Consider the following 14,119-nt stretch of genomic DNA (forward strand, 5'->3'; position numbering starts at 1 on the left):
ATGATACATATGCACTAAAATTCACTTTGTATTCAGGAGAAAATTAGGAAATCTTCTCAACATAGTTTCCAAAAGTAATTAATCCAATAATCTTCTCTTTCTTTCTACATATTTTTAATAGAAATAGAAACAGTGACGAGTTTATTATTTTATATTTAGAATAAAGTGATGATCTTTCCGCAATATATCACTCACCTAGAACGCTGATAAATTTAATGTATTTTATTTGAGATTATGTTGTGGTTCTAAAAATGACTTCTTTTGATATTAATTTTGAGAGGCGAGTTATTTAGTAAATAAGACTCTGGAGAGGCCGACTCTGGTCAAAAACTCGTCATAACATGTAATCCGCTCAAGATAGTGTTTGATAGAGATACCTTATCATGAGTATGAGGATTCTGGAAGCATCTTGACATGAGATTTCTTGACAGGCAAGATTCAAGCAATTAATCTATACTACGAAACTTTAAGCTCACCAAATGTTTGGTCAAATGCCCAAACAAACCCGGACATCAAACTACGTCTCCTTGACCTCTCCCCGTGGAGCAACTCACACCACACTCTCGTCCTCTACTCTCCGCCACATTCCTAACCCACTTCTACGTATAAATCCACCACCCGGATCGCCATCCTCACCAATTCCCAAATCCCGCATTCCAAGATGGGTATGATGCTTGGCAAAATTACGGTCGAAACCCCAAAATATGAGCTCCTCCACTCCTCCGACGACTACGAGATCCGCCACTACTCCCCCTCCGTGATCGCCGAGGTCACCTACGACCCCGCCCAGTTACGCGGCGACCGCGACGGCGGCTTCATGGTCCTCGCCGGCTACATCGGCGCGCTGGGCCAGCCCAAGAACTCCAAGCCCGAGAAGATCGCCATGACCGCGCCAGTGATCACCAAGTCGCCCGAGAAGATCGCCATGACGGCGCCAGTGGTCACACGTGGCGGCGCGGGGGAGGTCACGATGCAGTTCGTACTGCCGAGCAAGTACCAGAGGAAGGAGGACGCGCCGGTCCCTCTGGACGAGAGGGTGGTGATCAAGGAGGAGGGGGAGAGGAAGTACGGGGTTGTGAAGTTTAGCGGCGTGGCGACGGATAAGGTGGTGGAGGGTAAGGTGGATAAGTTGAAGGCGTGTTTGGAGAGGGACGGGTATAAAGTTATCGGGGAGTTTATTCTGGCGAGATATAACCCCCCGTGGACGCTGCCTCCTCTGAGGACCAATGAGGTCATGATCCCAATAGAGTGAAGTGTCTAGTATTTTGCTTTGTAACAGATGTTATTGGGTGTATCTAATTTGTTATTTACCGTTGTATGGATTTCATTTTGTTGTTGTGAAAATAATCATATGCACAGGAGGGGAGAAAAATATCATTAGATAAGATGTAGATAGAAAATAATGAACGAGGAGAGAGAGAGAGAGAGAGAATGGAATGAGAGGAATGTAAAACTGATTCCAATAATTGGCCTAACTGATGGTAAACAACGACTGCTGGTCGGCCCTGGCGGCCCCAAATACCACAATAAAATTCTCTCGACAGCGAGAAATCCGAAAATCTTAATCTTCTCAACATAGTATTCCAGGTAACGAGAAGTACTAAGTTAATCCTAATCCTTCTTGAAAGTTATGTTCAAGAGGTTAGGCACTGGCTAGGGAAAAAACAAATCAGTGAGATAAATGGAACCAAATACCACAATAGAATCAACAAGAGAGCCCAACAATATATGCACAATAACAGTTAACTTGGTCATTTTCTGTTATGAGAGTTTCAAAATAGACAAGTCATGACTAACTCCGCGTTAAATGGACCACTGAGAAGAAGTAGGAGCAAAACACCAGCAGCCAAAAGAGCAAATGATGCGGATAAGTTCAGTACAGTAGGAAATACCCTAGTTGATTCAATCATCGCTATAAATTGTTCAAACACATATATCGTGTAATAATGCTGCATTGACAAAAATCAAGAAATCATCCTGACACCAGTTTCAAGACAATGATGATAATGTTGAGAACTATTAATGGAAGTCTCAGATATTGGGTTGCATATATGAGTCCTATTATCTGTCCCTTCAATGTTTTTGCTCCACCACCGCCTGAAACTTCGGAGAAGCTCCATCCTCTGGGAGCAAGAAACCTGTCCTCATTCAATATGGCCAATGCATTTGCGATAAGCAGAAAGCCCTCCAGCAATGTCCACAACCCCATTCCTGCAAAGTATGTAACTATTTGAGTTTTCACATGAAGAGAAAAGGTTTATAGATGCACTAAATAGCTGAACAAGATGAGAAGTAAATTTAGCGTTCAACACACTGCAATGGTTATTAATTACAGGTAACAGTTTCTGCAATGAAGTATACAAACAAAGAAAAAAAGAAGAAAAAAGAAGTAAATGTGCCAACCACATCATTCATAACTAAGCAAGTTAGAGGATCAGAAATGAGAACAATATTGTTTCCCTTTTTCTCCCTTTCTTTCAGTGAGAGAATGCATGAGCCATATTCTTGAAATATTCTTCAGTTAGTGCAGTTGGCCATATGAATAGTTTTTACTTCAGCAGTCTAACTGAAGTTCACAACTTAGAAGCACATGCATAACTAGAACAGCAAAGGCACTTAAATGCAGAAAACAGTCATCTGTACAGCAAGGATAGAACTTGCATGTTCTTCTTGATAATAATTTGAAGTTTAATGGCCAAAACTTGATGAAAACTAAAGCCAAAAAATAGTCATCACCAAGACTACTAAGATTTACGGTTTTGACATTTATTTTGGACCACAATAGGCTAAAACCATTATATTCGGATTACAATATTCATTTTTTCTAGGGGTTAAAACTGAAACCAACCAAGACCAAAACTTCGAACCATACAAGCAGGTTTTTCCCAAAACACCTGCTTAAAGCTCTCACCGTGGACAGTTGAAATTACTTCTGAATGAATTATTAAATGGCATTAAGTGGTAAGGAAAACCAAGCAATTGAATTCAAGGATGGGTCTTTATTCTCTCGCATCTTCCCAAAAATAACCATGATGACAACCCACTGCACCTTTTTATAGCGACAAAAACAGTTAAACAAGCAGCATTACTAGTGAATCAATGAGTACACTGTCAAACGAGAGGAAATCCTACACGGTTGCATTTGGCCTTTATGAAAATGATTAGCAGAGGATACAGATCAATGCGAACAACAGCAGATAGCTAGAAGAGCCATAACAGAACTGCTAGTTTTCCTAGCACTAGGACGACCACAGTTTAGCCACAAGATGCAAATGTTGCAAAATTAATCAGAAATTTACGGACGCAAGTGCACTTCAAGGAGGCGATCGTTTCGTTTTTGATGAATCAGAACTCCAAAAAGGGAAACGACGACAATGTAAGAGATGTCCCGTCCCACATAGAAAAATCCTCCCTTGGTGGACACAAATTAGGGCATTCAGATACCTACAGACTCCTAAACCAAATCATCTTTCTTCTCTTTATCAAGTTCAAATCGAACCAGAGCAACTCATAACAGAAGTATATCCTGATGAAAAATATACATCTCACATCGTGTAAACAAATCTCCTAAGCAATAGAGAGAATCAAATCTCTTATATTGTAGATCAAATCACAAACTATATTTGCGACAAATAGCAAAGAAGGGAAATTTTGATGGAGTTGGAGATCGGGGAGCGAGGAAATGGAAGAAATCGTACCAGTATCCGGAGTTCGACGGATGAATTAGAGCAGACTGACTCCGCCCTCGCGATCCAGCAACGATATGAGCGTTGCCCCAAATGGAAGAAGGTTAAAATGAAAGAATTAGAAATGCCCTAAATATGCGTCTCGATTCGAATCGTTGCTCGTGTCACCGATACGATACGCATAATAAGGGTAAAAAGGACTATTCGTATTCAAGGATAGCGTGGAGTGGTGTCTTCATAAGTGTACCTCACAGTAGAAAGTTATCCGAGTCATGGCTTGCTTCCACCCTTGCAGCCCCTTTCCCTTCCTCTTTCCCTCCTTGCGAACTCTCGATTCCTACCCCAAGCTCGATCGATTTCTCCACCTAAAACCCCTTCGAAGCGTGGCCTCTGAAGCCTCCATTGATGGTGGAGACGGAGCTACCAAGCCTACTCGCCGAGGTCGAAAGCCTGCATCCCCATCTCCCACTAAGAGAACCCGTCGAACAAAGAAGCCGCCGCGGGAAGAAGAAGGAATCAACGAGCCCAAATCCATCCCAACCCTAGAGTGCGGAGACGAGGACGCCGACGAGGTGTTCGACGACGGGATCGACTTCCCTTACGAATCCCCGCCGCTGGTCTGCTGCTTCGGTGCGGCGCAGCGAGAGTTCGTCCCAACCGTCCGCGTCTCCGACCGGCAGATGCACCCTGACCAGTACTCAACTTGGAAGCAGCTCCAGTGGAGCCCGCCGGAGTTCGTGCGCGCACCCGGCGGGCCACCGTCCAACGTGGCGATCTCCCACGCGCGCCTCGGCGGCCGCGCGGCCTTTATGGGGAAGGTTGGGGATGATGAGTTCGGCAGCGACCTCGTGTACCGCATGAATTCCGAGAAGGTGCAGACGCGAGCCGTCAAGATCGAGAACGGCGCCAAGACTGCGGCTTCGGTCATGAGGATCTCATTCCGGGACCGGGAGGACGGGCAGGGGAAGAGGTTGGTGGCTGAGACCGTTAAAGAATGCGCAGAGGACTCGTTATTGAAGTCCGAGATCAATGTTGCCGTCTTGAAAGAGGTAAAGGTGACATCTTGGTATGACCTCAGCTGATTAGATTAAAGATCAAATTTTAAGCGGTAATTTCTTCTTAAAAAATGCAGGCTAGAATCTTCCACTTCAATTCAGAAGTTCTCTTAACTCCTTCTATGCAGCCCACGCTCTTTAGGGCCATTGCATTGTCTAAGAAATTCGAAAGCAAAGTGTTTTTTGATCTGAACTTGCCATTGCCGCTATGGAGGTCCCGGGAGGAGACGTGGGAAGTGGTCAAGAAGGCGTGGAATGAGGCGGACCTCATAGAGATCTCCAGGCAAGAGGTAGAATTCCTCCTGGACGAAGAGTATTACGAGAGGAAACGGAATTATCGCCCTCAGTATTACTCAGATTCCTATGAGCAGACAAAGAAACACAGGGACTATCACCATTATACACGAGAAGAGATTGCACCTATTTGGCATGATGGGATAAAGATCTTGTTCGTGACAGATGGAACACTTAGGATCCATTACTACACGCCCAAGTTTGATGGAGTGATGGTTGGAACAGAGGATGTGCTTATAACACCATTCACATGCGACCGAACAGGTTCTGGCGATGCCATTGTTGCTGCTATAATGAGAAAGTTAACGACACATCCAGAAATGTATGAGGATCAGGACTTGTTGGAAAGGCAGCTCCGATTTGCTGTTGCTGCAGGGATCATATCTCAGTGGACAATTGGCGCTGTGCGGGGATTCCCGAGTGAGAGTGCCACGCAGAACTTGAAAGAGCAAGTGTATGTGCCTTCAATGTGGTGAACTCTTCTGCCCCATATGCAGAGCCAACTCAAGAGTTTCTGACAATATGTTGCATCTGTTATACAAGTCCATGGGCAGAAGTGATAAAGCTTTACTGAACTGATGAAGTCCTACAACTAATTGCTTATGAATGGAGGTTGTTAAGGACTGGATGTTTTGTTGGGGCAGGATCTTGCAATTCAAAAGGTTGTGGGCAGGTTTAGATGCCGATAATGGACATTCGAGAGACGCGTTCGAGGATATAAGGCCAGTTGTATTGGCTGTTTTTTTAAATGAACAGATGCATAGAAAATTTTGACTCTTCAATCATCAACACATAATCTTGACTTAGCAAGAGGTACTGCAAATTAGGCGGATTGTGTTCAAATCACATGTAAGCAGTTATTTCCCTCTCTTATCTGGATGAATGCTGATACCTTAATTTTGTCTGGTATATTTCTGCTGCCGCTTAATAAATTTTTTATGGTCAATTCCTTTTGGGCATAACCTTGATGATATTAAATGTGAACTATACTTCGACAAAACTTCCACTTATAGTATACCTCTTGCAAGAGAGAATGTTTACTAGTACTGATGTCTTTTGTTTGCGAAGGTATTAATTCTAGTGACACCAATGTGGTTCATGAACATCTACCTTTATTTCATTATATAGCTTAAAGTTGGCTAATGATGCAGAAAGTATATTCCAAGGTACTCTATTCTGTACCGTTGATCATTCTGTCTTTTGGTGAGTAGCAACTAGTTGATGCTTGAAGTCAACGGGCCTATGTCCCATAATTAAACTTTAACCCTCTTCATGTCGACTCGATGAAGACGATGAAACAGGAAACATTCTCTTGTACTGTCATATGATAGATTTCTATGGCATAATAATTTTTTGTCTTAATATTGCTTGAAATCAACAAGATTGTGAAGCCAGACAAGTTTCTTTTACAACTCAGTTCTTATGATAAAACCCATTTTAAAGTATTACAATTTCAAGTTCAAGCCACTGCTTCAATTAAAAAAGGCAATGCTTTTCACTTATCCACTTTGGACGAGTTCCTTCAAGTTGACACATTCTCGAACTTGTTCGTCAATGCATGACATCCGCATCAAGAGAGTCCTAATGGTTGCCATCTGAGAGATGAGATGACTGGAGTTCTTATGACTGTTATTTTCCAATCATCTCATCTCTCAGATGGCACGCATTAGGACTCTCTTGATGAATTCTTATGACTGTTATTCTTCTATGAAGTTTCAAATTCATATGCCATGGATGAGGACATTTTAGAAATGCATTAGAATTCCTGCCGCTTTTGCCCATACAAATAGAATTGTCAACACGAGAGGGAGAAGTCTACCAGTAAGTACTCCAAGGGGCACTTCTTTTCTCCTCCGCATCTCTTCTGGTCTTACTTGATGGCATGTAGTAGAAAGACAAACGGGAAAAACAAAGAAACTAGAGATCACGAGAAGACGAATAGAAAAGAAGAGAAAGCAGAGCATCAAAATCGTATGAATCTTTTTGAATATGACTAATAATTTTTAGTAGTTATCCTTCAGAAATTTCCACTATCCATGACTATCCAACACTATTCGGCTGTTATCTGCAAAGGTTATCAGTCCACTATCCATCACTATTCAGCTCTTATCTCCCACGGGATATTGCACCGCTATCTCGACCGATAAGGACTTGTATTTTATATTAAGAACTGCACCATAGCCTCAACATGGATAAAAGGGGATGGATCTCTCTACCAGTAAGCGTTTATCAGAGCTTGCTATTAACCTCAACCAATTCACTATCCTTTAGTCTGCAGTTATGTAGCAACAAACCCATTAGAACGATATAAATATAACAAGAAATGCAACAAGAAGAATAAAGCTTCAATGTGCGTCAAGTTTTTCACATCATATTTATCACAAATACCACATGCATCAATCATGACAGACTACATTCATGTCAACTGGGAACTCATTGCATTCCAACAAAAAAAAACTTGTATGAAATTGTATAGATCAAACTTTTCAACTAAGAAGCAGAATTGTCACTCATTGTTTCTTGATCCAATAAAATCACAAGTTTATAATGCATTTGAATGTATGTATAAACATTTTGAAGAACAACAGAACCATCACGATGAAGTGGCGGATATATAAGGTCATTTTAGTACCCTCTCCCATGGTTTCCCAGTCTCAAGGATTCATGCCATCCCTGACATGTTGTCATATAGAAAGGAGCTATCCCTGAACATGTGGATCTGCAGGCTCCTGCAGGTTACTACTGCTAGGATCAGAAGCTTCAGTGTCACCTGTTCCGCGCTCCATTAAGGTGCTATCACTGTTGGTTACACCAGTTCCTGTGTTCACTGTAATGGAATCCATTAAATTGTCCTCCTGTCTAACAATACCTGGACTAGTACCAAACCCGGCAGAATCTATCAAGCTAGCAGCAATTGCCGCATTCAGTTCTTCCTCTTCCTGCTGTGCAGCAATCATGTCCATCTCATTCATGGCCTCCGAAGAATAGGATTGCAGTGATGATTCAGCTCCAGGTGTAGGAACTTGCACTTGATTGCACGACTTTGTTATCCTCTTGGCATCTTCTGGAGTCAGCCATTGGCCAAAACCATTAGAAGCCTCAGATGACATTGGGCACTCCTTTGGGAAATTGCCCCTGACTGTGAAGATGCTCCAGCCACACCCCTTGAGACTATCAAGATAAGCAGAGAGGTAAAACTTAGACAGATGCTCGGGCGCAGGATAAAGACTGTTGAAATTGTACCACTCCCCATTGACCTTTCGAATGCAGAACCAGTGGTCATGCAAGTGACATATGAATGCATTCTCCAATTCAGGGTCATATTTAGATGCCTCTGCAACTGGGGAGTCAAGGGGAATAACTTGCAGATCCCACACCTCCAGAGCCTTCTGCAGGACCTGTATGGTAGAAATATTTAACTCAGAAGCTGCACACAGATGAAAGAACAAGAAACAACCAGCAACGGTAAAAGAAAGCACACAAGAAAATGCACTAACAAACTATCAATATAACCAAAAAGGTTGCAATTGATTTGTCACATCCAAAGAAAATTGATATACCTCTGTTGAACAATTGAGGTGGAAACATTGGTCGCAATAGTTTCTAATATACAGTTGAGATGCAAATTGGATACCGAATATCACTCAGTCACTTGTAGCATATTGCTCGTAGAGATAATGTTAAACAAGCTAGGGATGAAATGTTGAATAATAGATACCTAAACAAGTGTAGAAGAGAGTAATATTTACATATGGTAGTTTCATCATTCATGGTTGGTATATATGATTCTGGCATGGGACAGGATCACTTGAATTATACCGCGTCCTTTGTTAAGTAGAATAGTCATATTAAAAGCAGACTCTTAGTTCACTAGGCTCCACCAAGGCAGGGTGTAGATGAAACCCTGCACAAAAAACTTTTCACTTTTCATGGCACGAACTTCAGCCACATTGATCAGTTGCCTAATCATATATAGATATTTATTTACCCAAAGCCATTAAGAAATACTACAGATATACATGTTTTCAGTCTCAGTAAGAATTGGCCAAGTACCTATATTGCCAAAGTAAAGGAATACAGAAGAATCTCTTACTACCACCAATAAGTAGGGTCACAAACTGTTTATGTCGTAAGATAACTTATTAGAATAAATCTAACCTTCCTATAATGACAACCAAGACCCTCCGTTTTCTTGTGCCAAGTGTCAACAAGTTGAAATGCCATAGCTTGCATTAGTTATAGCTATATGAAGACATGTTTCAAGCTTGATTGAAGCAGCTCATGATTGAACCAAGGTAACTTCCATAGACCCTTGGGCCTTGACATGCTAGTGCAAAACTAATCAACAAATTAACTTCTCCAAATCTAGATACACTAGGCTGTTTATTCATTAACACTATAAATGGCATAATCTGGAATACATTAATAATAGTAGATTATGTCATCCTAGCTATTCTAATTTCTAAAAGTTCTAATAGAAACACGAAAAATATCTTAGTCACTTCTCCATCTATTCTTTTTTTCTTTTGGTTTCCTTCCACCATTAGTTTGAATCAGTATACCAAATCACAAGTTCCTCAATTTCTTTTCAGATATATGTTGCCTCAAATAACATCCCAATTTGACCAGTGATCCATCTGGAATTTAATGTGTCACTTATAAACTTCTGAGACTCCATGATCAATATGTTCCATTTCTTGTACTCAAGAGCCTTTCCTTTATTTAGCATATAAACTATTTACATACACACTAAACACATATCTTAGCTATGTTTACTATTACATTTTTGACGATTCAGCACTGAACCCAACAAAAAGAAAAGGAGGGAAAAGGAATAGATGCAATAAATAGCAGTCATGCTACTAAAAATATCGTCTTTCAATCCTGCGATGCATAGTGATCTTTCAAAGCTTTTCTCTCCACACGCAGACATGTATGTATACATAGATGATAGAGTACATGAACGCCCCAAATGATCCAGAGTTCAATTCTAGATGACTTCAGAAAATAATAGGAAAGCCAACATTTTATCAGTGAGACAAGGAAAACTTTACAATTTCTTAATAATAATACAATTATAATTTCTATACTTGTCGTGATTGCACTATTACAGATCCAGATGAATTTACATATTGAGTGCTAATTTGAATACATGTCACGCTATGCAAATTGGTGCTCCTATTGAAGTCTAAATTTAAAACTTCTCAGGAAATTTATCACTTCACCCACAAAACAGCACCATCCTAGTTTTCTAACCTACTCCCATAAGCATGTCATCTGTACCATGGATGAGAAACTATACATTAGCAGGAGATACAGATGGGTTTACATAGAACTTGAGGTTGGAGAATCAAAATTGAGGGGCAAAGCTTCGGAAGCAATGCATAATGACTAACATAGTAAGTTAGTAACCCATTGAAACAGCCTATAGAGAGGATAGGCAACGGAAGAGCATATATAGTTGTTAAACAAAATTTATTATGACTTCCCTAGTATATATCATTCTAAAATTGTGCCCCAAGTGGATTCTTAGCTTCATTCTTTAAGTTGTAGGCATATATTTTATCTATTATCTAGTCCACCATTACCAATGAAAACTTTTGGAAGGTCGCCTTTGAATTGTACAGAACTACAATGTGATCAGCCACCTAGTTATTTTCCTTCCAAATGGATTTTAGGTATTTATTTAGTCTAACTGGTAATCAAATCTAGAGGACTGCCTGCCAGTTCAACAATGTTTTGGAAACACCCTATGTGGCAACATAGTCAGTAGCGGCAGGGTAAGCCACCCAACATGCATATATAGCACAACAAGATGTGAGCCTTATATGAGCCCACTTTTGCTATCATGGCCGTATTGTGGGTCACATATGCAGATACATCCGAAACTCCGCATATGAACCACATTTGCTTTGTATTTGTACATGTTACTGTATATGCACATTATAAAACCTACACATACGTATCGTGTCATCATGTGTCTCGAGCTGTCTTAGTTAAGTCTTTTGGTGATTGTAATGCTCATATCTAGTTTGATTCATTAAATTTCTGGTGGTCAATACTTTGTAGGTGAGATCTTCTATACTTGTCAGAAACTTGTACTCATCATGCTAGGTTATCATATAATCATGGAGTATCATCCGATTCAAGGAAACACTTTAAACCTCATGTCTCATTATTGGTGTCTTCTCCTATATGTCAATTTATTACTAATAAGATATTCAATCTGACCTGTATACTATATTGCATTTAATAACTTCTTAACATTTGTAATGTCAAGAAGTACATGCGTCACATACCACATATTTGCTATGCTGTGGCTTGACCAGCCCAAAATTGCGGGTTCGTTTTTAAATATTGCAATTCAGTTGGTGCTTGAAGGTTGTTTTGATCTTCTATGGAGCTAGCAACTTTGGGTTCTCCATAAGTGCACTCAGCATTATCTAGAAAAGGCTAGGACTATGATGCCAATGATGATATCCTATCGCTGTGATCTTTGAACTATGAGAATTTAACAGGAGTAAAAGATTACTCAATTCCATTTTTTTTAAACAAAGCCATGGATTTTATCACGCGATATCATAGTGAGTAAATGCCTAGCATATCGCCTGCATGTAAAATAAATGAATGGTCAACTACAGCTAATCTATAAAAGTGAATTGAATTGATAAAAAAACAAAAAGGGGCTAACTGATCCACATCTAGTACATGCCTTTCACCTGTTACTAACGCTATTCAATGGTACATGAATGGGAGCAAGAAATATGATCATTAGAGCTTCACATGCTTACTTTCCTTTTCTGATAACAACCTTTCATCTCCACATATAGGTGCATACACATGACAAAAAATATAAAATCCACATGCACAAAAAGTAGCATAATCATAAAAAAGGTAGTTGCAAGTTAATCAGATATAGGAGCTATTAATTAATTTGTTAATATTAAGTGGCAGAAGCTTCAAAAGATTAGAGAGCCTTGACTTAATAATGAGAAACTACGAATGAGTTCTAAAGTGAAAAGAGAAAGTTACATGAACATTAAATAAACCTAGGTACAAGGAAACAGCTCGTTCATAAATCATAAGCAAAACCTTGCATGCGACAAAGTTCACATCTTGAAATAGTTACCAGTCTATAAAGTTTCCAGTGAATTTAATGCTATCATAATCCTTCATATCTCAGGATATTTTCCATGAACGAACCATTAACTCCGAAATTAAAGGCATGCAAAAAAATTTATACTCCCCCAAACCACCCATTCCGTCGTAACAATCCAAAATCCAAAATTTCTTTCACCTGGATGCTGAAATCACCCCCCATCGACACATTGTGAGAATCCTCCGACAAGAAATCCCCGGAGACGGCGCCGGCTTCGAGCATCACCTGCCTCTCCTTGTGATCGAGATCGGAAGCGAGAGCCGCGAGATCGAATTCCGAGAAGAAGGGCCCCTGCAACACAGTGTTAACACAGTGAACAGCGCAAAGCTTCGCCTCCTGCACCTCGTGGTAGAGAAGCCCGCCATTGCTGGGACCTTCCATTCCCACTCGGAGAGGAAATGAAACCCTAGAAGGATCTATCGACGCCGCCACGATAGGACTTGGGGGGTGCCCTAGAAACCTCCAGAATAGGAAGGAGATGAGATTGGGAAGAAATTTTCCGGTGCCGAGCTGTGCTGGGGTAGTAATTGCGAAGAAATGGTGGTGTGGTTATAAAAGGGGAAGTCTCCAGGGAGTGAAATGCTTCCTCTTCTTGTCCTTCACCCATGTGGAAAGCCGGAGGTGTTTTGGCATGCAGATGCCACCGTCGATTCAGCCCACGTCAACGTAGTGAGTTTCCATCCAAAGAATAAGCTCAAATTTTATTTACTTCTTCTTTAACCCAAAAAACCAAAAAAATAAATAAATAAAGAAATTTAGAGGAAATTTAAAAAAAAAAATTGATGTCATTTGCATGATAAAAGTAATATAGTTCTTAATTTTATAAGTACAAAGGCAAGAATATAGAGGTTCTTTATTTACTATATACTATATATCACTTAGATTATAATGGTTTGGATAGTCTTGTAAAAGGTGTTGGCTCACAAGAAATAGAAGAGAGGTAATTTTGTAAGGTGGAAGTTTATAAAGAAGTCACTGCTTGTGTTTGCTTGATAAAGACATTGAGAATGAAAGCATTCGATGAAAATAGATAATTATAATAATTAATGATAAAAGGTAAGACAATAAAATTTGGAAAGCATTACTCTTTTGTGTTTAAAGAGGGAGAAGAATGAGTCATAATTGACATAGATAGTTTTAATAAAAGAGACTCACTTCTTAATTTACTTTCTTCATCCAAACACTAGTAACGGGCTTCAAGAAAATTACACTTTCATTTCATACCTTTTGTTAATGAAATATATTTGACTTGCGAATCTATTATCATCGTTCAAATATTATAAATTTATGGACTTTTAAGAAAGTTGTCAATTTTGAAACTACTTTTTGTCGACCAAATGCGTAAGTTTAGAGAGAAAGTTTTGATATAGACCTTTTACAATCTGAAACACTTAGCATATTATGTTGCTCAACCGAGAAACCACAAGTATCAAAAGAAAAGAGAATATAAGGGTCAAAATTCTAAAGTATAACAAGAACACTTTGATTCCCAAATTGGCTAGAGGCATACATATCTCTAAATCTTTATTACGAAGGAATACTAAAAAAGCTCTATGCACTATAGGTTCGACACTGCATCAATAACAAGCTATTCATAAGATGATACTATAACCTAAAACACAATAAGAGAAATAAAGACTAAAAAAGTACATCATGGAGTTTCGAAAGAAAGTCATTTATAGAGCACATGTCAAAAATCCAAACCGCTCTCAAAGCACTCCCATAGATTCAACGTGAGCGAAGTAAGAAGAAGAGAATTCTTAAATAAAAGAAATTATATGGGAAACGACTATCCTCATAAACTTTAGGGTTCATATGATGGTAGGGTACTTACTATTCAATGAGCATGACCACAAATGTACATGAAGTTTTACCGTGTTTGATCTATATAAGGTTAAAAAAATAATCAAAATTTGAAAGTTCAT

The 14,119-nt window shown here is 39.7% G+C and overlaps 4 protein-coding genes across 4 annotated transcripts; 2 read left to right on the plus strand and 2 right to left on the minus strand.

The window, feature by feature from the left end:
* The first annotated feature begins 527 nt into the window (after positions 1-527).
* Positions 528-1,347, plus strand: LOC140761144 (heme-binding-like protein At3g10130, chloroplastic). Its single transcript, XM_073098344.1, has one exon. The coding sequence runs from the start codon at positions 662-664 to the stop codon at positions 1,250-1,252; it is 591 nt and encodes a 196-aa protein (XP_072954445.1). The 5' UTR covers positions 528-661; the 3' UTR covers positions 1,253-1,347.
* Positions 1,348-1,727: 380 nt separating this feature from the next.
* LOC140761447 (uncharacterized) lies at positions 1,728-3,857 on the minus strand. Its single transcript, XM_073098773.1, has 2 exons — positions 3,699-3,857; positions 1,728-2,211 (listed from the first exon to the last, which is right to left on the minus strand). Exon 2 carries the CDS (start codon positions 2,207-2,209, stop codon positions 1,973-1,975), a length of 237 nt encoding a protein of 78 aa, XP_072954874.1. The 5' UTR covers positions 2,210-2,211; positions 3,699-3,857; the 3' UTR covers positions 1,728-1,972.
* Positions 3,858-3,939: 82 nt separating this feature from the next.
* On the plus strand, positions 3,940-5,983 carry LOC140761446 (fructokinase-like 1, chloroplastic). The gene is made up of 2 exons (XM_073098771.1): positions 3,940-4,735; positions 4,819-5,983. The coding sequence occupies exons 1-2, from the start codon at positions 3,959-3,961 to the stop codon at positions 5,509-5,511; spliced, it is 1,470 nt and encodes a 489-aa protein (XP_072954872.1). The 5' UTR covers positions 3,940-3,958; the 3' UTR covers positions 5,512-5,983.
* A 1,493-nt stretch (positions 5,984-7,476) lies between these two features.
* Positions 7,477-12,840, minus strand: LOC140761457 (putative ataxin-3 homolog). The gene is made up of 2 exons (XM_073098785.1): positions 12,333-12,840; positions 7,477-8,433 (listed from the first exon to the last, which is right to left on the minus strand). The coding sequence occupies exons 1-2, from the start codon at positions 12,573-12,575 to the stop codon at positions 7,735-7,737; spliced, it is 942 nt and encodes a 313-aa protein (XP_072954886.1). The 5' UTR covers positions 12,576-12,840; the 3' UTR covers positions 7,477-7,734.
* Between the last annotated feature and the right edge of the window lie 1,279 nt (positions 12,841-14,119).

This window comes from Typha angustifolia, chromosome 6, assembly GCF_048772165.1.
Source record: "Typha angustifolia cultivar Huaian chromosome 6, ASM4877216v1, whole genome shotgun sequence".
NCBI classification, from domain to species: Eukaryota; Viridiplantae; Streptophyta; class Magnoliopsida; order Poales; family Typhaceae; genus Typha; species Typha angustifolia.